Here is a 23,931-nt window from a genome sequence, read left to right as displayed (position 1 = left end):
TCTAACTTTTTCTTTCGATCTCCCTTCTTGATCCTTTGCGTCACAATACATTTCTCTATGACTTGCATCATCACACTCCCTATAATCTCCTTGTGTTGATCCCCTTTTCTATCTTTTGATTAAGTTCACTTCTTGATGCCCTCAACACTTGTACACTTTGAAATATCATCATAAATATTATCAAGAAAAGTTCAAAAAAACATCATTTCCTAACAATCCATTCAAAAGGACTTCATGTTTTGCTTGGTCTTGGTTAATTCAACATTAGTATCCATCAAATGAAGATGATATCTTGCAAGTTTCTTCTGTGATTTGTATTTCACTTTGTTTGGACGAGTTTGCAATATTATTGGGCAAAAGGTTTGTGAGTTTTCTTGAGAATTGTTACAGAGATTGATGGATGCATTATTGAAATTGTGATTGCGTAATTCACAATTGTGTTACGATTGCATTATGAACATTTTTAAATAATAGAAAGAGTCATATTAAATTAAAGTACTTGGATGTAGAATCGACATATTCAATTCAATTTCTCTATTCCTATCTTTTATATTTAATGTCTCTCTAATTTTCAATAAAAAACTTACTCTATAGTCAAGTGTTCAGAGATAATGTTTTTAATAAAAAACTTACTCTATAGTCAAGTGTTCAGAGATAATGTTTTTTATAAAAATTAGGTTAAATTGGTCGGTTGTTCTTAATGCATTTAGTCAATTTGGACTGATTACTGATGAATAATTCTTCTCACATAATTTCAGTAATGACACGACAACGTGCCCATATATATATATATATATATATATATATATATATATATATATATATATATATATATATATATATATATATATATATATTCAAAGATGTTTGATATTTAGGCTCGTCGCTTTGCTCGCTTCATTATATATTTATGCGAATTCAGTGGCGTTAGTCAACTTTGGTAGGCAAGTTATGAGTAAATAATGGCATGTAATCTAAAATTGCACATTTATATATAAGTAATCCATGAAAGCAACAAACCAGATGACTCAACAAGAATGGTAAAGACAAAAGAATGGTTGTTTGGGTAATACAAAATATTAGTATTGTTAAATATCCAATGGGGACACCATGCACAAGAACATTATACCCTAGATAACTGATGAATAATTCCAGTAATTGTTTTTTATCAATGACAACTCCTTCATATCCATATACTTGTATCAAGAAGAATATCAACAATCATGTTGTCAATAAGTCAAGCATTCTCAAATATGTCAGCAATACACTTGGACTAAGACAGAAGATAACCTTTGAAAGAAAAAACAACCTCAATATCCAAAAAATAATGCAGTACACCCAAATCTTTCATAGCAAAATGATGGGATAATGCAATTTTTAAATATGCAATTCCATCAAAATCATCACCAATAATAATTATGTCATTAACATATAAGGATAGAAAAATATGTCCTGTATTGATTTTCTTAACAAATAATGCAGAATCATGATTACTAGCAACAAAACCAAGAGAGACAATTACTGAAAAAAAAAACTTTTCAAACAAAGCACGAGGTGCTTGTTTAAGACCATAGGGATTTTTGAAGTTTGCAAACTTCACCACACTTGTGAGAGACACTTAGTTATGGAACCATGTAGACTTCCTCATGTAAATGAATGTGTGTGTGTGCTTGATCTCTATAACTTTTTCTTTCGATCTCCCTTCTCGATCCTTTGTGTCACAATACATTTCTCTTTGACTTGCATCATCACACTCCCTATAATCTCCTTGTGTTGATCCCCTTCTCTATCCTTTCGATTAAGTTCACTTCTTGATGCCTTCAACACTTGTACACTTTGAGATATCATCATAAACATTGTCAAGAAAAGTTCAGAAAAACATCATTTTCTAATAATCCATTCAAAAGCACTTAAAAGGTTACTTAATGTTTTGCTTAGTCTTGGTTAATTCAACATTAGTATCCATCAAATGAAGATGATATCTTGCAAGTTTCTTTTGTTGATTTGTATTTCACCTTGTTTGGGTGAGTTTGCAATATTATTGGACAAAAGGTTTGTGAGTTTTCTTGAGAATTGTTACAGAGATTGATGGGTGCATTGAAATTGTGATTGCGTAATTCACAATTGTGTTATGATTGTATTATGAACATTTTTAAATAATAAAAAGAGTAATTAAATTTAAGTACTTGGATGTAGAATCGACATATTCAAATCAATATAATTCATTTTTGTGCAATCTTATATTCAAATCTATCTTTTATATTTCATGTCTCTCTAATTTTCAATAAAACTTACTCTATCGTCAAGTGTTCAGAAATAATGTTTTTATAAAAATTAGGTTAAATTGGTCGGTTGTTCTTAATTTTGGTTTTATAAAATTAATATAATTATGTTCTTTTTGTTTGTATATTAACAATGTTAAAAGATATGTCATACGGAAGCTTATGAGAATTAAAAAATTGCAATTACTTGCAGGCTTGGAAAGTTTGGTGGGCAGGAAAATGTTTGGAACTAAGGGATCCAGTGTTGGAGGAAAGTTGTGTAGAGCGTGAAGTTATGAAGTGCATGCACATTGGTCTGTTGTGTGTTCAAGAAGATGCTACAGATAGACCAACAAATCCACTGTGGTTGTAATGCTAGCAAATGACATGAACCAGCATTTTCAGTAGAAAGAATGACCTTAGAGGATGCTTCTACTTCAAAAAGTTCCAAGAATCTTTGCGTTAAATGATGTTACTGTCTCTAACATTTTTCTAAGGTAATGGAAACTTTCATACAAACCTCTTCCGTTTGATGCTTTCAAAAGCAACAAGACTAGAAGACAAAATCACCCGGATTGTTTGAATAATCTGACTCTGTTACCTCAGAATTTCCTCTTGTTACAATAAAAAAATGTTTTCTACCTTTATTAAACCCTATTTATAACCTTAATTACACTTCCCTCGAAATAAACTCTTATATATACACACTCGATTACTCCATGGTAGCAACATTTAATGGGATTAATAAAACAGAGCATCCTTGCCACCATACATTGGTTTTGATGCTTCAGTCTTCAGAATCCTTTGAGGTGAAGAAACCAATTTTGAAAATATCTAACCTACACTCAATCAAGAAAAACTAAAAACAAAATACATTAACATTTAGAAAATTCCATCAATTAAATTAATTAGAAAATTATTGGTTGTCTAAAACAAACAAATGTCTAAAACAAACTAGAGAAACACTTATTTTCAAGGATTTTCGGGGTTGAATTTGTCCTGCGGAAAGAACATTTGAGTTTGATGAGTCTCAAACATTTTTGTTGTGTCCTGGTCATCACAAACATGAAAAACAAATAAGGTAACGTATTTGGACAGAATTCAACTACAAGATGAAGCATAATGATAGTAGAATGAAATTGTTGTATGTAAACAGATGCGTGGAATGCTATCAAAAGAACATTAAACATGATTATTTGAGAAGAAAACCAACCCACGTCATAGGAAGCTGCGGTATGGGAAATACTATGTTCATAATGCTTAGAATTATCTTATCGAGAAGATTGAATCTAATTGACTCCAAAATAAATCGTATTGCGAAAACCACAAAATCATATAATGTTAGTATGAACTAAGAAAAAGGAAGAAACATAGTGGATGAGGAAACAAGTTTACCCAACCAACAAGTGAATGGCAGAACTTTCAGACTTTCCCCCTTCATTTTCATTTTCTATGTTCCCTAAATACAAGCATTGTTATTCAATTTCAAAAGTGAAAATCAATAACAGAATTCTTGCACGGAAAATAGAACATTTAGGACAACAAAAGGCGATTCGTGAAGAAAGTGGTGAACTAGAGATTAAAATATTTGCAGTGAATAAGATTGTATTTGAAATGCCTGAAAGATGTTGTGGAGAATTAGCACCTGTTGAAAATGTAGGCATATGAGAATTGGTGCCTTAGTATTTTCCAACTCGTGCTTCGTCTTCTATGTTTACTTGTTCAAAATCAACCCATATGGTTTTAATATGAGCAATCTTTGCCCAGTCTTCACCTTCTTCTTTCTTGCACCGCTGTTTGAGCAACGGACAACTTTTGATTCCGAGTTCTAAAATGGATTTGGGCAAACCTTCCTCTGGCAAGCAATGGAGGCTGGGGCAATTCACAATATCCAATTTCTCAAGAGAAGAGAGGGGAGAGAGAGCCTCGTAGTCGAGTTTCTTAAGATTTGGGCAATCATATATCTCCAAATTAGTAAGAGAAAGTGGGAGAAAACCTTCACTCTGAAAAAACTCCACATCCACTTCACGAATATACAAGGATTTTAGAGAAGGGTTGGTTCCCCAAACACCCTTTAGTGAGGCAACAAGTTTGGAGCAGTTGAAGAGACGCATTTCTTTTAGATTTGATGGCAAACATCCGTCAGAGAACTCCACTCCTGGACAATCACGTATGGACAAATAATTAAGAGATGGAAGGAGCACAGACATGAATCTCGGCATTGATTTCAATCTGTCTAATTCTTCAATACAAAAGCTCTCTAGCTGCGTTGCAAATAATCCTTCACAGGGAAATGATTCAAATTTATAGCAGTTTTGAATTGTCAGACTCTTCAAATGACTATGAGGGTGCCCCTGCGATATCATCTGTAGGTTATGACACTCGTTTAAACAAAGGTCGCAAAGTTTTGGAAAAATGTCTAGAGGGAAGTTCGTGAGAGAGTCACAGCTTTCACTGATATCCAATTCTACAAGCAAAGAGTACCAATGGTTTAAGGGCATGTTTATGCCCGGACAAGAATAAATACTTAAGGATTCAAGAGGAGTATCAAATACTAGGGGCCCTATCATATCAAATGAAGAAGCCTCCATCTTCACATCTTCAATTTCTACACCCTTGGGGATCGAAGCCTCAATTTGTTCGCATTGATCAATAGTTAGTATCTTTAAATGAGAAAGTTGCTCTGGCAAGTGCCCTTTCAATTTGGGACAGTTCGTCACAGAAAGATGTTGAAGACTTAGAAAAGCACCCGTCATGCATTCCCATTCTTCCCATTCCTTCATATCAATAAAGCTCAACGTTTCCAAGGATGCAAATGCAGAACAACTATTTCCGTAGAAATCAGCATCTATCCTCACTAACCAATCAAGGCCACGGATTGTCAAGTGCTTGAGAAATGTCAACAGTCCAAGGGAAGGCAACCGTTGACAGTATCTGCAGTTATTCAAGGTTAAGGACTCCACATTTGATAGAGAATTATCAGATAACCAACGTGGAAAATGTGTGCCACCATAGCCATCGATTAACAAATGCTTCAAATGTCTCGAAGGTTGCAGATTCTCAAGTACTTCTCTTTCTTTTATTGAATCCTCATTGTTCCGCCTCAAACTCCATTCTAAATATAGCGCCACAAGATGTGTTTTATTCTTCAAATCTGCTGCCAATGCATCATAGGGATTCATAATATTTTCAAGATTTCTAATAGACAACTGTCCATAAAGATCAAGTTCTCCTAATTGAATACCAAATTGACTGTTTTTGCCAACATCAAACCTACCCATCCATACTTGAAGATTCTTCAATTTTCCTAAAAGAATTGGAGCTTTTCTTAAAGTAGTTCCCACAAGTTCAAAGCGGCGCAAATTGGTGAGTTTATGCAAACTCGATGGCAACTCCTGCAAATTGAAACAATTGTTCAGCTTCAATACTTGCAAGTTACAGAGTGAACAGGTTGAGTCAGGAAGTTTCTTTATGCCTGTGTTTGAAAGGTCTAATGAACGAAGATGTATAAGATTGCCTATGATGTCAGACACCTCTTTTACTTTATAGCAAGATAAAGACAAGACCCTTAAGAACTTAAAGTTTGAGACCAACTCTTGTATTGATATCTCACAATCCGCCGAAAAGGATATAAACGTTCGTAGCCCTTTAGCATCACATAAACTCTTACGATCTTGAACAGGATCGATTACAGTTGAAAAGTGACGGGTTGTCTTTGGCACTCTTTCTGCTCTATCAACTCCCAACCTGAAGCAGATTTCACCACAAACATATTTTGCCAAATCATTATGAAGGTCGTGCATGACAAAACATGTTTCATTGTCATTAATTGATTGTTGAAAGAATGACCTTGATAACAAATCATTGAAGTACTGTTCACCTACTTCTTCTGCACACTTGCTTTGCCGAGAGCATTGTAGAAAACTCTCGGCCATCCATAATTGAATTAAGGTCTCCCTGTCAAACTTATGGTCTTTGGGAAATAACGCACAGTAAGCGAAACATCTCTTGAGATGAGAAGGAAGATGGTAATAACTCAACAACAAAGCAGGGATGATTTTACTATCTTCTATGGATAAGTCCCATATCTCGCTTGTCAATACACCTTCCCACTCTGAAACAGAAGACTTTGTGCGTAAAAGACATCCCAGTGTTTCAAGGGCTAGAGGCATTCCTTTGCACTTCTCAACTATCTTCGTACCAATCTCTTCCAACTCACAACTCAACGTAGAGTTATCATCTTGCAATGCATGTTTAGCAAATACTTGCCAACTGTAATATTTTTGTAATTGCTTTAGTTGGTGTACGGAGCTTGACTGCATGATAGAAGCCACTTTGTTACTGCGTGTTGTGACAAGAACTTTACTTCCTTTAGCTCCATATCGAAGAGGTGTTTGCAATGTTTTCCATTGGTTTCTGTCTTCGTTCCAAACATCATCCAGAACCAAAAGAAACTTCCTTCCTGTCAATTTTTCTTTCAATTTTCCATGAACCATTTCTATGTCTTCACTGTCATCTCTTGATTTTGTGAAAGCCCCAATAATGGCTTTTGATACTTTCAAAACATCAAATTCATCAGAAACACAAACCCAAGCTTTTTCATCAAATCCAACTTCCTTCATCTTTGGGTCATTGTATACATGTTGGGCAAGTGTGGTCTTACCCATCCCACCCATACCCACAATAGCAAGTATTGACAGATGGTTACGATTGCCATTATCTGAAGTCAGCCAATTAAGGATAATTTCTTTGTCCTCATCTCTTCCATAAATAATATCTTCAACCACTAACGATGAGGATTCATTTTTTCCCTCTAACAGTTTATTACCCAATTCGGATACGACACCACATACATTTTTCAGACCTAAATCATCCTTTTGGTTTAAAAGAAATTCAAGGTCATCAAGGACTTCTTTGAGCTTGCATTCAAAACTGCGTACCTTGATAGCACTGCTCTGGTATTCAAGTTCTGACTCACTTTTCAAGAATTCATAGTGTATTTCATCAAGCAGATCCTCTGTGTCAAGCAACACGTCTCTGACGTCATCAAGCCACGTTTTAACATATGCATTTCTGAACTTCTTTTGTTCTGCATGATCAACCACCGCATTGATGGACACCAACTTCCTCCTCAAATTTTTCAGCAGCTTCTCATTGAGTTTTCTCCCACGAAAATAGTCCAAAACTTGATGAGAATCCAGCTTGTGAAATAGCACCTGAAGTACAGCACCAAAAAGAGCACCACCAAGTGTTTCTAGGACCGGCATGGTTGGAAAGGAAGTGACCAAATCAAAGAAAAGAAAGATTGTGAAAATTGGAGTGAAAGTATAGCCGAGTTATGGTGAGATCTGTTTTCTTCACAATGGCTTCACTTCTGTAGCTATTGTTGACACTTTTTAAGCACACAAATAAGATTACTTGCATAATTGAGTTCAGTTTATACAGTGTTCTAATTTCTAATTTTTCTTTGTTTAGACAGTGACAGTGTTGAATGAGTCCATGTTCTATCGTCTTCTATATTCTTCTAGCTCGTCAGAATTTATTTAGAAAAGTTAATCATATTATAAAAATAATAAACCAATAAAAATCGTGTTACGTAGAACAACAAAGAAGACTCTAATATTATTCCATAAACTAAGAAATGAAGAAATGAAAAAACACAAAAAAAAAAAGTGTTTTTGTACCTATTACTAAACTCTGTTTATATCCTTAATTAAACGTCCCTTGACATAAGCTCTGATACTTGCACACTCAATTACCAGACGGTAGTATCATTCAATGGGGACAGTGCCACTCAAATTGCACACTTTGACTTTCTAACCTTTCTTTCACATCAAAGCAAACCACTCTGCTGTATCACATTGACTTCTTGAAGACTCCTGAGTCCTCACCGATTTAAATTTAACGATGAAAAGACATAAATGGCCTATAAAAAAGATTAGGTGAGACCTCATGCTTCTGGCTTTCAACTAATGAAGAAATGGCGTGGCAGAAGATAATAATTTACTGAAACTAAAAAAGAATTAAAAATTTAATAGGTATCTGTCTTAACAATATACAATAATATTCATAATACACCGAAAAGCAAATATTTTATAACTAAATTATATAAAAGAAGAGAATAATGACTAATACAAATGGATATATATATATATATATTGATGAACTTTTGAAGTATAATTTTCTTTTTAACAATGTGTACACTTATGCATATCTTGATTTTTCAATCACTTTGGAGTGACATGATGGTTAACATGTATCACCAACATTGAGTTCCAATTTTACACATATCTTACATTGACGTCCCTGAACTCTTTCCCTAATTGTCAATAGATACACCAAAACTTTTTGTTACTTCACATCCCAGACCTGTAAAATACTTTGGTCAATGAACACAGTTGATTTATAGTGTTTGATGGAGAGGAAACCTCAAACAAAATAGCACAAACTTGTAAAATATTTTACGTAATGATTTTGACAACTTCTTCGTATCCAATAAGAACACTATACCCTAGAAATATGTTAGAAAAAGATCTAATCATATGATGGGTTGAACATTTACATCTTTATATTCATTTTGAAATTCAAGCTCCTTGTCATATTTCCAACTCAAGTAAAATAATGATATGTAGCATTGTAACAATTTTATTAAAATGCTCTTAATATATTCCTTATAGGACAATCAACATGATTTCACGAGTTCTTTGTTGTAAATAAAAAGTTATTAGGATTAAAAATATTTTAAAAATCTCTATGATAATTCTAAAAAATATTTTCAGAATCTTCTTATTCATCATTACAATGCAATGTTATTTCTCTATTTTTGATTAATATAAAATAACTTTTTTTATTTTTTACATAGTTCAAGGTGGTAGCATAGTTTGTGATATTGGGAGTCCCACTGATAAAAATTTCATCATTATTGCTGAGATTTTACTGATAAAAATATCATCGATAAAACTGATTTTATTAATGAATTTTATAAATTTTATTATCAATAGATATTTTTGTCAATAATAAATCCATCGGCAAAATTCATATGGACATCTGTCGGTAATGAATTCGTCAGTAAAATGGACATCAAAGTTTTCATCGATAAAGAAAAAAGGTTTTATGTACCTAAATATTCCATTAGGATCTTCCATTAGGACAATATCTATGTTGTTCTAGATCCTATTATAACTTTTGGTAGTGCTTGTTCTTCTAGACACTTTTGTAGGATGTTCTTATATGCTTATGTCTTCCATCGGAACTTCATTGTATGATGTTGTGTTTTGCTTTAAATGCATTGCTTTGATAATGTTTGTTGATATCTGCTTATCCTATGAAGGATTTCGGTTCTTGTGAGAAAAAAATATGTATAGAAGAAATATGGAGTAATGAAAATACTCAAAACAGTGTAAATTGATAAGACATGATTTCAGAGAAGAGATGTTTAAGTTTAAGAACTGTTTCTGAAACCAATTATTAGATTGCTTATTTATTCTACCGAATTTATTAATTTTTTTTAAATCGATTATAAACTGAAATATGGATTCTAAAAATATTTATATTTTTTATTTGTTCTTTTCCTATGTCTTTTTTTATTTGTTAATATCTTTTGTTTTGTTTTATTTTTATTCTATTTTTGTTGATTCTTTTAAGGCATATTTTGTATCCACTGTATGTTATATCCATTTGTTTATTTCTTAACAAATTAACCTTAAAGGCCGTAAAAACTAGTATAGTGCCACAAATCTGAGGATGGCGGTATTGTTAATCATGTGGAAATTTGAGAATGATTAAAAGAAAGTACAAAGATTTTGATTGATATATTATATCTGTATAGGATTTAACTATCTAAAAGATAAGGAGGATTTAGAACTGCTACCATCACAAAATAGTTATAGTGGTGCTTTTGGGTAAATATAATCCATTTCTTTTGGAGTTTTAAATTTTAGACATCACAACACAACAAATTAAATTGTAACTTGCTCAATATGCAATTCTTTAGTGAATTGAATATAAAAACAATGTCCACAATCTTGTTAGAAAATGATTTGTACATTTTTAACAGTACATCAAATGACAAATATTCATTCATATGTTTTTTCACAAACTAACATCGAAGGATTTTCAGAGCTATATCTCTTATGTGGAAAGAACATTTGAGTTTCCTGACTCATCATTTTTGTTGTCCTGGTCATCAGTAAAAACATGAGATAACGTATTTAGACAGAATTCAGCGACAAGATAAAGCATAATGACAGTAGAAACTGTTGCATGTAAATATTATTTTGTTAATTTGTTATTCTTTGTCGGTGTAAGTTAATTCAGTAACTGTCGCATGTAAGTATTATTCTTGTCCCTTGTGCTACTAATGTTTGCGAATCATACAGAGTTAAACATTTCCAATAAACAAGATTGCAGGATAAGGATTAGTGGTTAGGTCTGTATTACATATGGATGCATTAAGTGTCGGGAAATTTTTACTATGATCTTCAGTGAATACTGTTTGAGTTATGAACTCTTGCACCAGATGTGGAAAAAATGTTATATTTACAAGGAGCCAACTTCAGATTCTACTACGCACAAGTATCCTGGACTGGTTTTTAACCATAACTCTGTTTCATAAATATAAACATTGCTAAGCAACTTCAAAACAGAATAAGATAATAAGACCTTAAAAAGACAAAAAAAGTTGATGCATGAAGAAAGTGGTGAATTCGAGATTAAAATATTTGCACTAAATAAGACTGTATTTGAAATGCTTCAAAGATAAGTGAGGAGAATCTGACGAACCAGACGACAAATATAGGCATATGAGAATTGGTGCATTGGTAAAGTTGTGTTACGACTTATGTCTTTACTTCTTTTTAATCCACCTGTACGCATTTAATGTGAGCAATCTTTTCCCAATCTTCGCCTTCTTGTTTCTTGCACCGTTGTTTGAGCAACGGACAACCTTTAATTGTGAGTTGTGAAATGGATTCGGGCATACCCTCATCTGGCAAGCATTCGAGGAAAGGACAGTGACAAAGACACAATTTTTGAAGAGAGGATAGGTGACAGAGACCCCTGTAGTCCAGTTTCTTAAGATTTGGACAATCATATAGCTCGAGATTAGCAAGAGAAAGTGGGAGCAAACCTTCACCCGGAAAACACTCCACATCCACACAAAAAATATACAAGGCTTTTAGGGAAGGGTTGGTTCCCCAAGCGCCCTTTAGGGAGGCCACAAGTTTGGAGCAATTCCAGAGATGCATTTCTTTTATATTTGATGGCAAACATCCCTCAGACAACTCCACTTCTGGACAAATTCTTATGGACAGAAAATTAAGAGATGGAAGAAGGGTAGACATGCATTTAGGCATTGACTTCAATTTCTCCAATGTCTTTAGCTGAGGTGCAAATAATCCTTCATTGGGAAATGATTCAAATTCGGAGCAGTGTACAATGCTCAAACTCTTCAAATGATTGTGAGGGTGCCCTTGTGATATCATCTGTAGGTTACGGCACTCCCGTAAACGAAGGTTGTCGAGTTTTGGGAACAAATCTAGAGGAAAGGTAGTGAGAGAGTCACAACCATGTCTAATAACCAATTCTACAAGGGTATGGTAGCAATAGTTAATGGGAATATTCATGCCTAGACAAGAATAAATAACCAAGTATTCAAGAGTATCAGATATGTGGGGCGGCCCAGTGATGTCGAATGAAGATGGCTTCATATTCACACATTTAATCTCTACGGTCTTGGGAATCGAAGCCTCAAGTTGGCCGCATTCCTTAATAGTTAGTTTCTTTAAATGACAAAGTTTGTCTGGTAATTGCCCTTTCAGCTTGGGACAATTTCTCAGAGAAAGACTTTGAAGACTTGGAAAAGCACCGGTCATGCACTGCCATTCTTCCCATTCCTTCATATCAGTAAAGCTCAACGTTTCCAAGGATGCAAATGCAGAAGAGCTATTTGCATAGAAATCACCATCTATCCTTCCTATCCAATCAAGGCCATCAATTGTCAAGTGCTTCAGAAATGTCAAAAGTCCAAGGGAAGGCAACCATAGGCAATGTTTACAGTTCTTCAAGGTTAAGGACACCACATTTGATAGATAATTATTGGATAACCAATGGGGAAATTGTGTGCCACCATAGCCATCGATTGACAACTGCTTCAAATGTCTGGAAGGTTGCAGATTCTCAAATACTTCTCTTTCTTTTATTGAATCGTCATTGTTCCGTTCCAAATTCCATTGTAAACTTAGCCCCTCAATATGTGTTTTCTTCAAATTTGCCTCATAGGGATTTGCGATATTTTCAAGATTTGTAATTGACAGCTCTCCATGAAGATCAAGTTCTCCTATTTGTTGAATACTGAACTCACTACTTTTGCCAACCTCAAACTTGTCCATCCACACGTGAAGATTCTTCAACTTTTCTAAACACAGAGGAGCCTTTGTTAAAGTAGTTCCCATAAGTTCAAGGCGGCGCAAATTGCTTAGCTCATGCAAAGTCACTGGCAGCTCCTTCAAATAGGCACAATCGTTTAGCTTCAACTCTTGCAAGTTATAGAGTGAACATGTTGAGTCAGGAAGTCTCTCGATGTAGGTGGCTGAAAGGTCTAATGAACGGAGATGTATAAGATCACCTATAGTGTCAGGCACCTCAAAACACCAACGCCATGATAAGACCCGTAAGAACTTAAAGTTGGATATTAACTCTTCCATTGACATCTCACAATGCCTCCGAAAGGTTATAAATGTTCGTAACCCTTTAGCATCACCTAAACTCGTATAATATTGAATAGGACCGCTTACATATGATAAGTGACGGGTTTTCCTTGATACTCTTTTTTCACCATCAACACCTATCCTGCAGCATATTTCACCTGAAACATATTTTGCTAAATCATTGAGAAGGTCGTGCATGACAAAATACGTTTTGTTGTACCAAGTTATTTGTTTAAAGAATGACCTTGATACTAGATCATTGAAGTATTGTTCACCTACTTCTTCTGGAGACTTGCTTTGTTGAGAGCAATGTACAAAATTTTGAGCTATCCATAAGAGAATTAAGCTCTCCTTGTCCAACCTATCGTCTTTGGGGAATAATGCACAATAAGCGAAACATCTCTTGAGATGAGAAGGAAGATGGTAATAGCTCAACAACAAAGTAGGGACGATTTTACTATCTTCTATTGGGAAGTCCCATATCTCACTTGTCAATACACCTTCCCACTCTGAAACAGATGACTTTGACTGTAAAAGACATCCTATTGTTTCAAGGGCCAGAGGCAATCCTTGGCACTTTTTCACTATCTTCATGCCAATCTCCTTTAACTCAGAATTCAACTTAGAGTTTTCATCTTGGAAAGCATGTTTAGCAAAAGTTTGCCAGCTGTGATCTTCATCTAATTGCTTTAGTTGGTGTGTGTAGGTTGACTGCATGATAGAAGCAACTTTGTGACTGCGTGTTGTGACTAGAATTTTACTTCCTTTAGCTCCACACGTAAAAGGAGTTTGTAACGCTTTCCATTGGTTTCGGTCTTCATTCCAAACATCATCCAGAACCATAAGAAACTTCCTTCCCGACAACCTTTTTTTCAATTTTCCATGAACCATTTCTAGGCCTTGACTATCATCTTTTGATTCAGTGAAAGCCCCAACGATTGCTTTGGATACTCTCAAAGCATCAAATGCATCAGAAACGCAAACCCAAGCTTTTTCATCAAATTTAGCTTCCTTCGTCTTTGGATCATCGTATACATGTTGAGCAAGTGTAGTCTTACCCATCCCACCCATACCCACAATAGAGAGTATTGACAGCCTATTATCATTAGTGTCAGATGTCAGCCAATTAAAGATAATTTCTTTGTCCTCATCTCTGCCATAAATAACCTCTTCAACCATCAATGACGTTGATTTAACCTTTTTTCCCGGACACCTTATTACCCAACCCAGATCTATCGCCACTATAAATTTTGAAATCTCTAACAATCCTTTGGTTCAAAAGAGATTCTAGATCATCTAGGAGTGCTATGATCTTAGATTCAAAACTGTGTACCTTGCTTGAACTGGTATGGAATTCAGCTTCCAACTTAGTCTTGGAGTACTCATAGTGTATTTGCTCCAACAGATCCTCTGCATCATACAAGATGTCTCTAACCTCATAAAGCCATTCTTTGACCAATGAATTAGTGAACTGCTTTTGTTCTGCATCATCAATCACAGCATTGATGTCCATCAGCTTCCTCTTCAACTTCTTCAGCTTCTTTTCATCGAGATCTCTCTGGCGGAAGTAGCCCAAAACTTGATGAGAGTCCAGCCTGTCAAACAGCAGCTGAAGAACAGCACCGAAAAGAGCACCACCAAGTGTTTCGAGGACTGGCATGGTTGGAAGGGAAGAGTCCGAATCAGAGAGAAGAAAGGATTGTGAAAAATTGGAGTGATGGTAAAGCAGAGTTAGGGTGAGATCTGTTTTGCTTCACAATGAGTTTACTTCAGTAGCTGTCGTTGACTCTTCTTAACGACAAAAATACGTCACGTGCATAAAAGAGTTCAGTTTAGATAATGTTCTCAAAATATCTGAAGTTATATTAAATCCAAGAACGTAATATCTTAACTCTTAGATATATTTGAATACATATCATAACTCACTTACATACAATAAAACTAAATCAGAGAACTCAATGAAAACATACAAAACTCTTATCAAACTACTTAAACAACTCAAACAATACTATAAAAACAATCCAAGTCAGATCGTTTTCTTTCCTTCTTTTCCAAGTTTCAATCCTTATTTTACATTTTTATTTTTCTCGCTTACAATTTTTTCTTCCTTCGTTTTTCAAAATTTTTATTTACCTGTCTGCTAACTTCTAATTATGCTTTTATTTAGACAGTCACAGCGTTGAATCCGTCCATGATTTTATCGTCTTCTATATTTCTCTAGCTACCTCAAATTTATTTTGAAAGATTAAGCATGCTTTAAACATAATAAATCAAAAAATATCTTAGATATATTAAAATCAAAATTACTTATTGTTATAGATAAAGTTATATTAAAATAAGGACATAATTTGTTTGAGGAGGATAAATTTAAAACATTAATACGATCTTTTTATTTTCATATATTTATACAATTGAATTTATTCATAAAGTGTAATAAGGTGTTTGAATGAGAAACTTTTAGAAACGATTTTTTTATAAAGAATTTAAAATGTTTTGTGACAATTTAAATTTAAATTTATAAGAATAAATTGATTATTTGAAATGATAGAATTTCAGATTTTATATAAAAAGTAAGAATTTTAAAATTTTCTTAATTTATCATTTTGACATTGTTTTGTTTTAATCATTAAAGTTAAATCTTCTGTTAGATGGTAGTTGATTAATTATTTTTAGTAAATGTAAATTAAGATTAAATGCAATTTTTCTCACAGTAATCTTCTTTGTCTCCATGTGTAGCATATGCCAAGTATTCTCGGCCAAGAGGTAAATTGGACTTGGTTCAATTGATACATTATGTAATCACAAGTGTTCTAGCTTTATTTATTGAAAACAAAATCTAAACAATAGCCCAATTTAAATCTAAATTACTTCCATGCATCAACTCATATTTTGGAGATTTCTTTGGCCATGTAAATAAAGTGAAAAGCCCATAATTGATTTGATCATCTTGTGAAAGGCCCATGTGAATCTTCTTCATCATGCTTCTAGTAATTGGGCCTCTAGGTGAGCTTGGACTTGTTGATGCATTTGGGCTTAACCTTGTTGGGATCACATCAGACAACAAATTCTAACATGAAATCAAAATCAAAGAGGGTAACGAACAACAATGGTTGAGGGAAGATATATAATCATTTTCTCCTTCAATTTTTCTTGTATCCGTTCAACAAAATTCCAAACCGTTGTGCGGTATATACTTCGTCATGCTTCCACTGAAATTCCAAATCAATACATTATCATAACATATTTTCATATACTTTCTATGAATGTTGAACTAACTTTTCATTCTTTCTTTTTTAGATGGATTAAATATATTTTTGGTCCTTAACTTTCAGTGAAAATTGAAATTAGTCTTTATTCAAAATTTTTGTCTAATTCAATCATCCAACTTCAAAGACGTGTCTTTTTAACCAAGTTTTGTTAAGTTTATTTAACGTTTTAAACGCATCTAAGGATAACATTTGAATTGTTTACACCTTGATACATTCTCAATTCAATGTTGGCTAAGAAACTAGCTTGAAATTATCTTGAAACACATTTGAAGCGTCAAATAAACTTAATAAAATTTGGTTAAAAAAACTAAATCCTCACATCTCTAAAATTGGAAGACTAAATTGGAACAAAATTTTTAAAAAAAATATATACTTAACCCATTTTGCTTTAATTCACCTTCATAAACAAGTAATGAGGGTGTATGTTTTCCATATTATAATAATTATATTTAATTTATAAATCATTTTGTCGGATACATGGACAAATTTATTGAGCTTCAACCCGTCCAGATTTAGGAATACAAAGGTTTCAATACATAGCATTATATTTGTACTGGATTTAAGTACCCATTTTTAACATTTTTTTTTATATTTTTTTTAGAAAATTAAAGTTAATCATTTAACACATGAAAATCAACTAAAATAACTCATCTAAAATTGGAATCATGCAAACTACTTAAATGAATTCCTTTTGAGTAAAAAGTCCCTAAATCAGTCCCCTTGGATTTAACTCATCTGGAAGTACAATCATGCAAACTACTTAAATGACTTCCTTTCCATTTAGACATTCATAACCCAGCAAATTAGAAGAAGGAATTAGGGTTTAGAATCAATTTTAACTGTTAAGGTTATTAAAATCCATGGGTTTCATCGGATAGTTAGTTTTGGATAGTTTTTCTATTTTCGTAATTCTGCATATTGCATGCAGAGTGTATAACTACAGCTTTTCCGAACTCTAGTGACATTTTCTTAGTTATATTTATTATAAATTTTACTATGCAAAAACACTTTTTTCCTCGAGCAATTTCAAAAAAGAATCATTTTTTTTCTCTCAAGATAATACAATTAAAGCACCCTTTCAAATAAACAAAACACGGATCCTCAAAGAATTGGTTAATCTAATGGATTAAAACAAAACTAATAAAGCATAACAAAAATATGCAGAGATATTCCATAATTTCTTTTTTTTTTTTGCTATCAGTTTTTCTCACCAACCAAATACAACAAACCCCAACTTCCAGAACATGAGAACATAACAAGAATCAATTTAACACTATGTTAGTCTCAACCAAACCAAGACAGGACAACATGAGAAGAATCGACATAAGAAAATCTCACTCTCAACCAAGACCAGAGAGCCTTGGACTCATCAGGCTTGTCATCAGAAGAGGGCACTGGAATCACAGATTTCCTTTTATTTTACCAAAAATTTCCCAAGTACACTCAGTCAATGAATTCGACTGTGATCTGAATTACAATCTTGTCCCAGACAAATATAATTTGTTCTGCATACAGACTAAAGCAAATAAGATCCATTTTTTATCTGAAACTAAAGTAAAAAAAGTTACCTACTATACCACAGCATTTGTAACTATTGGTTTCCCCATCTTAGACCAAGTTTCTTAGAAAGACTTTTCTGTGGGGACCTTTAAAACTATAGACAAGTTGAGATTCTTGATGTCTTCAAACACAAGAAAATGGGAGTAATTGAGAATTCATAATGCATCATCATAATGACTCCCATAAGAAAGATCAACTATAGCATCCAATGGTGTGTGCACCAGAAAGAGCTCCCAGATCTTTAAGGTCAAGTCCATGGGCTTGGAAATTTCAAAGAAGCTCCCAGTGTGCAGGGAAACTTTGCGGACAGAAGACTGAAACAATAAATTTTTAAAAGGTTAAAATGCAATATTTATTAGTTGTATTTATAGAAAACAAAGTTTGGAATATAATTATAAAATAAAACTTAACCAAACAATATTGAAAAGAACAATAACTATATCAAAGAATAAAATTAGGGAAAGATATGATAAGCAGAAAATTTTCTCCAGTATCTTCTAGCATAGGTTACACTTGAACAACTCTTTCATTTTAATCACATCCATATTTAGTAGTTGTTTTGGTATAAAAATAAAAAAGAGGAAAATCAATACAATAAGAAGTTAATACCTTAAATCAAACTATTATTGGAAAACACTCCTATGTCTGTTTTACCAAGTAGAAAAACCACACCGCTTTAAGTTGTTGAGATATCAAAAGTGAGTACAAAATTATATTGATAATTATGTGTGATTTAAAAAACAAAAGCTGTTCCTAAAAGTTGAAGGAAGGGAGAATGAAGAAAATGAAAACAAACCTAAAATTTAAAAAGTAGAGAGAAAAAACATCAGAAGAAAGGGAGAAAGAAGAAACATGAAAAAAACACATATATACCACAAAATTGCACATTGTGCAGCATGGAGTATGTAGCCAATTTGAAATTTGAAAGTCACTGTGAGCATCAAGATAGCGTACTCGCACGCACCCAATTCTCCAAACTCTCGAAATCAATTTGAAAGTTTTTGAGAAAAAAGACTCTAAAACTCAAAGCCAGCTGAATAACCTAATTCACACCCAACTAAAATAAAATAAATAAATAATATAAAATCTTCGGTTGAAATAACTGGCAGAAAGTTTTTTATTTTTCAGCGGTTTAACATAACTGCTAGAAATACACAGTTAATAAACAATGCATTTTTTGTAGTGATTACAGGTAATTGTTTTGTTTGACTCATGCTTAAGTTATTTTATTTATTTCGAGTTTAAATTGTTTATATTGAACACTCTATCATTTATATGTCACATTTAAAGTAATTTTACATTGTACCGAAAACATGTGAGATTCAATACGAAATCTGGATTCGCAATCTATACTTTATACATGATATTACCGTTATGTTGTTGTCTATCAAAAGAGTAGCTCGCAATCATGATTTGAATGTGAATTTGGGAGGAAGTAACCGTGGAAAAGTTCTTCAGCAGTTCCACGGTATTCCTCCTTGAACACATATGTATTCAATGTGCGCAATCTTTTCCCAGTCTTCACCTTCTTGTTTCTTGTAGAGTTGTTGGAGCAACGGACTGTCTAAAATTTCGAGATCTGAAATGGATTCGGGTAGACCCTCCTCGGGCAAGGATTGGAGTATAGGACAACTCAGAATAATCAATTCCCGAAGAGAGGAGAGGTGACACAGACCTCTATAGTCCAGTTTCTTAAGCATTGGACAATCATGAATCTCTATTTTAGTAAGAGAGAGCGGGAGCAAACCTTCGTCTGGAAAATACTCAATATCTTCACTTGAAATCTTCAAGACTTGTAGAGAGGGATTGACTGACAAAGCTTCTTTCAGTGAGGCAACAAATTTGGAACAATTGAAGATACGCAATTCCTTTAGATTTGATGGCAAACATCCCTCACACAACTCCACTCCTGGACAATCGTCTATGATCATATGATCAAGAGATGGAAGGTGGGCGCACATGCGCTTAGGCATTGATTTCAATTTCTCTGATCCCATAATAAAAATTCTCAACAGTTGCGGTGCAAATAAACCTTCATTGGGAAACGATTCAAATTGAGAGCATTTTTCAATTATCAGACTGTTCAAATGATTATGAGGGTGCCCCTGTAATATCCTTTGTAGGTTACGACACTTGTATAGTTCAAGCATGCGTAGTTTTGGGAACAAATCTAGGGGAAAGATCGTCAAAGAGTCACAACCATGAATGATTCGCAACTCTACAAGCAAATGGTAGTAATGGTTTATGGGAAGATTCATCCCCGGACAAGAATCAATACGCAAGCATTCTAAAGGAGTATGAGATACGAGGGGCCCTATCATATCAAATGAAGATGCCTCCATCTTCACACCTTCGATTTCTGCAACCCTTGGAATGGAAGCCACAAGTTGTTCACACTTATGAATAGTTAGGTGCTTTAAATGAGAAAGTTCTTCTGGCAAGTGCTCTTTCAGCTTGGGACAATAATTTAGGGAAAGATGTTGAAGATTTGGAAAAGTGATAAGTGCCAAAATTCAGTAAAGATTCATAATAAACTCTGGCACTTATGCTTTAAATTTGTGTTCATTTTATATTAATTCTCCCTAAATCTAAGTTTCAATCACATGCTTTCAAGTTTTGATTTAAAGAAATCATTTGATTCTATTTTATGTGTTTTTCAGGAAAGATTAAGGAGAACTCAAGAAGAGTGAAGGAGAAAGCAAGAAACAGAGAAAATAGGGAAGGAATGCTGTCAAGGTCGCTCAAACCAAAGCATTCTCGCCTAAGCTAAAGCCTTTCTCGCTTAAGCGACGCTGGATCTCGCTTAAGCGAGAGTTCGTGCAGTGGAGAACCTCTCTTACCGACAATCTCGCCCAAGCGAGATTAGATGCTGCCAATCTCGCCTAAGCGAGATCCTTTCTTCAATTCAGAATGCTGTCTCGCTCAAGCGAGACTCATGTCGCTTGAGCGAGACCTTCACGGATATAAACACTCCTTGCATCAGAAAGGAGGAAAAGCTTGGAAATTTTGGAGAGGAACACAGATCTGGAGCTGCAATCTACGAAAGACAGTTTCTTATTTTCTTCTTCTTCTTAAGTTAATAGGATTTGGTTGGCTATCATGAGTGGCTAATCTTCTCCTTTGGGATTGGATGTAATCTACTCAAACTTGGATGTAATCTGGTGATATATATATAGCATTTCTGTTTTACTCAATATTGGTATTATTGTTCTGCTTTTAATGCTTACTTCTATCTAATCAATAGATATTTTGATGTTGATTTTTAGATCTGACAGGAAAGTATTTATGAAAATCTGATTTGAACAATGATACTTTATATTCTGTGATGCTAGGAATAGATCTCAATATATCATTTGCTTTTAACACTCGATCCTAATGCTGGATAGTTCGTTGAATATGTGAGGAATCAATATTCAGGGAATTAATCTTATGAATTTTATATGCGAGGGATCGGTATAAATGATTTTTGAGTGTGCATCAATATTGGTATTTTCATATGTTATTGTTATATTCATCCAGATTACAGACAAGGGAGATAGATGAAATTCAATCCCAGTTTCGTTACTGTATTTTTCTAAACTTTTTCGCTTTCATTGTATTAATTTTATACAATAGTCAATGTCAAATCAAATTAAAATTTCTGTATATATATATATATATATGCTGATTGAGATAATTAATTATTTTCACTGAATCCGTTCCTCATGGGTTCGACACTCCTACTTTAAATCATTATACTAGAGTTGACTTTTGGTACGCTTGCCAAGAGATCCAACAAGTATTTTTGGCGCCGTTGCCGAGGAACGGTGTTCTTTTGAAAGTTTTAGTTATCTCATCCAGCTTTGTGTATATTTTTCTTTACTAGATAGCTTATTAAATTTTCCTTTGTACTAATCCTTGCTTGAGCTGTTTTGATTTATGTTTTTAAGAGGTTAGGTTCCTGAAGATCAATTAGCATTTGACCCTGAGATAGAAAAGACAGCTAGAAGGAACAGAGGCAAAAGCAGAAAGAAGCAAGGAAAGACAAGGGAAAAATCTTCCAATACTTCCATCACACCTCAATCAGAAAACATGGAGGACCAAAGACCAGCTCCAGCTAGAAAGACACTTGGAGACTATGCTATGCAGCAAGGGCCAAGATATTTTTCTAGCATAGCAATACCATCCACCACCAAAACTTTGGAGATGAAGCCAGCTTTCTTCAGCTTGATCAATTCTCATCAATTCACTGGAATGGATAATGAAGATCCATATACTCATCTTTCTACATTCTATGAATTGATAGGAACCATGGGCTTTCAAGAAGGAGATCTTGAGAATGTATACATGTGTTTGTTTCCTTTTTCTTTGGCAGGTAAAGCAAAGGAATGGCTTAAGTCACATCCAAACCAAAGTTTGAACAACTGGAAAGATGTTGAGGAGAAATTTTTGAACAGATTCTTTCCACCATCTCGCTACATCAAAGCCAAAGCTGATATTTCGACATTTAGGCAAGGACTAGATGAGCCATTCTGTGAAGCTTGGGAGCAGTTCAATTCTTTATTGAGGAAATGCCCAAATCACGGATTTGAAGATATTGCTCAGCTGAACATATTCTGTAATGGTCTGAAGCCTGACACCAAAATGATATTAGATGCAGCAGCAGGTGGAACAATGATGAGTGTAGATGCGGAGCAAGCAACGAGAATCATTGAGGCATTAGCATCCACAGATCATCAAGCTCAGCATAATAGGCAAACTGTTAAGAGGAAAGGAATGCTTGATCTTAGTACTACAGATGCGCTCTTAGCTCGGAATAAAATTCTGACTCAACAGATTGAAGCACTAACGAAGCAGATGTCTAAATTGCCAGAGCAGTTGCAAGTTGTGCAAACTTCTCCCAGTCAACAACCCATGAGATGTGACTTTTGTGGGGGTGATCATCCAAATGGTCATTGTTCTTATTAGAGTAGCTCACAAGGAGAAGTTCAATATGTGAGTAACCAAGGAAGACCATGAAATTTCACAGGGGTGGAGAAACAATCCAAATCAGAATTTTGGATGGAAGCAAGATGCTGGTCCTTCAAACAGACAACCTCCTTATCAACAGCAGCAACAACATTATCCTTCGGTGCATGATAGAACAACTAAACTGGAGGATACTCTAGAAAAGTTTATGCAAGCTTCTTTGACTAATCAGAAAAATACAGAAGCGTCAATCAGGAATCTTGAAACACAGGTTGGACAGTTGGCGAAACAATTATCAGATCAGCAGTCAAGTCAATTTTCAGCCAACACACAGACTAATCCCAAGGAGCATTGTAAATATATTACCACCAGAAGTGGTAAAGTTGTGGGAAGAGGGATTGGAGACAACCTAGGTGTAGAGGAGGAGGTGTTGGAGGAAAAAGAGAGAGAAAATGAAAAAAATGAGTGTGAGGGAGAGGAAGAACAAAATAAAAAAGAGTTTGTAAATAAAAGAGAAGAAAAAGAAGAAAAAAATAAAAGAGAGGAGAAAAAGAGGGAGAAGGGTGATAAACAGATACCTCAGTTGAAGAGCCTACCATACCCTCAAAATCCCTCCAAAAAAGACAAGGAAAGGCAGTTTGCAAGATTCATGGATATTTTCAAGCGACTGCAGATTAACATCCCTTTTGTGGAGGCTATGGAGCAGATGCCGACATATGCAAAATTCATGAAAGAGCTCCTAACAAAAAAGAGAAGATTCTCTAAAGAGACAGTAGAGCTTGAAGCAGGGTGTAGTGCTATAATTCAAAAATCATTACCTCAGAAATCCAAAGACCCTGGGAGCTTCACTATTCCAGTTACAATCAGAACATTACCAGTGGGAAAAGTATTGCTTGATCTGGGTGCCAATATAAATTTGATGCCTTTGTCTATGCTAAGAAGAATAGGAGTTCTGGAAGTGAGGCCTACACAGATGACATTACAGCTAGCTGACAGATCCATGAAGTATCCCTATGGTGTGGCAGAGGATGTTTTAGTTAAGGTTCATGTTCCCAGTTGATTTTGTAGTGATGGATATTGAGGAAGATACTGAAGTTCCTCTAATATTGGGAAGACCTTTCATAAAGATGGCAAAGGTAATTATTGACGTTGATGATGACAACTTGAAGGTCAGGGTGCACGATGATG

The 23,931-nt window shown here is 34.3% G+C and overlaps 3 protein-coding genes, 1 non-coding gene and 1 pseudogene across 4 annotated transcripts; 1 reads left to right on the top strand and 4 right to left on the bottom strand.

The window, feature by feature from the left end:
• Positions 1-2,722: 2,722 nt before the first annotated feature.
• Positions 2,723-7,751, bottom strand: LOC114168654 (putative disease resistance protein At3g14460). The gene is made up of 2 exons (XM_028053548.1): positions 3,907-7,751; positions 2,723-3,311 (listed from the first exon to the last, which is right to left on the bottom strand). The coding sequence occupies exon 1, from the start codon at positions 7,526-7,528 to the stop codon at positions 3,941-3,943; it is 3,588 nt and encodes a 1,195-aa protein (XP_027909349.1). The 5' UTR covers positions 7,529-7,751; the 3' UTR covers positions 2,723-3,311; positions 3,907-3,940.
• Positions 7,752-10,930: 3,179 nt separating this feature from the next.
• Positions 10,931-14,719, bottom strand: LOC114168281 (annotated as a pseudogene).
• Positions 14,720-19,250: 4,531 nt separating this feature from the next.
• LOC114169428 (putative disease resistance protein At3g14460) lies at positions 19,251-20,138 on the bottom strand. The gene has a single exon (XM_028054571.1). The coding sequence runs from the start codon at positions 20,136-20,138 to the stop codon at positions 19,251-19,253; it is 888 nt and encodes a 295-aa protein (XP_027910372.1).
• A 1,729-nt stretch (positions 20,139-21,867) lies between these two features.
• Positions 21,868-23,803, top strand: LOC114169427. Its single transcript, XM_028054570.1, has 3 exons — positions 21,868-22,659; positions 22,805-23,170; positions 23,417-23,803. The coding sequence occupies exons 1-3, from the start codon at positions 21,868-21,870 to the stop codon at positions 23,801-23,803; spliced, it is 1,545 nt and encodes a 514-aa protein (XP_027910371.1).
• Positions 22,258-22,364, bottom strand: LOC114170910. Its single transcript, XR_003601264.1, has one exon. It is a non-coding gene; the product is annotated as a small nucleolar RNA R71 (small nucleolar RNA).
• Positions 23,804-23,931: the final 128 nt, after the last annotated feature.

The sequence above is a fragment of the Vigna unguiculata genome, chromosome 11 (genome assembly GCF_004118075.2).
Source record: "Vigna unguiculata cultivar IT97K-499-35 chromosome 11, ASM411807v1, whole genome shotgun sequence".
Taxonomy (NCBI): domain Eukaryota; kingdom Viridiplantae; phylum Streptophyta; class Magnoliopsida; order Fabales; family Fabaceae; genus Vigna; species Vigna unguiculata.
Note: the sequence above shows the minus strand (reverse complement) of the source record. Positions and strands in the feature narration are given on the sequence as shown.

What these genes read in the sequence shown, in the direction of transcription:
- LOC114168654 (XM_028053548.1), bottom strand. Translation starts at nt 7,528, where the DNA reads ATGCCGGTCCTAGAAACACTTGGTGGTGCTCTTTTTGGTGCTGTACTT.
- LOC114169428 (XM_028054571.1), bottom strand. Translation starts at nt 20,138, where the DNA reads ATGGAGGCATCTTCATTTGATATGATAGGGCCCCTCGTATCTCATACT.
- LOC114169427 (XM_028054570.1), top strand. Translation starts at nt 21,868, where the DNA reads ATGGAGGACCAAAGACCAGCTCCAGCTAGAAAGACACTTGGAGACTAT. An exon ending in AATTGCCAGAGCAGTTGCAA is followed by an intron (nt 22,660 to 22,804) that starts GTTGTGCAAACT and finishes GAAATTTCACAG; the next exon opens with GGGTGGAGAAACAATCCAAA. An exon ending in ACCTAGGTGTAGAGGAGGAG is followed by an intron (nt 23,171 to 23,416) that starts GTGTTGGAGGAA and finishes AAGCGACTGCAG; the next exon opens with ATTAACATCCCTTTTGTGGA.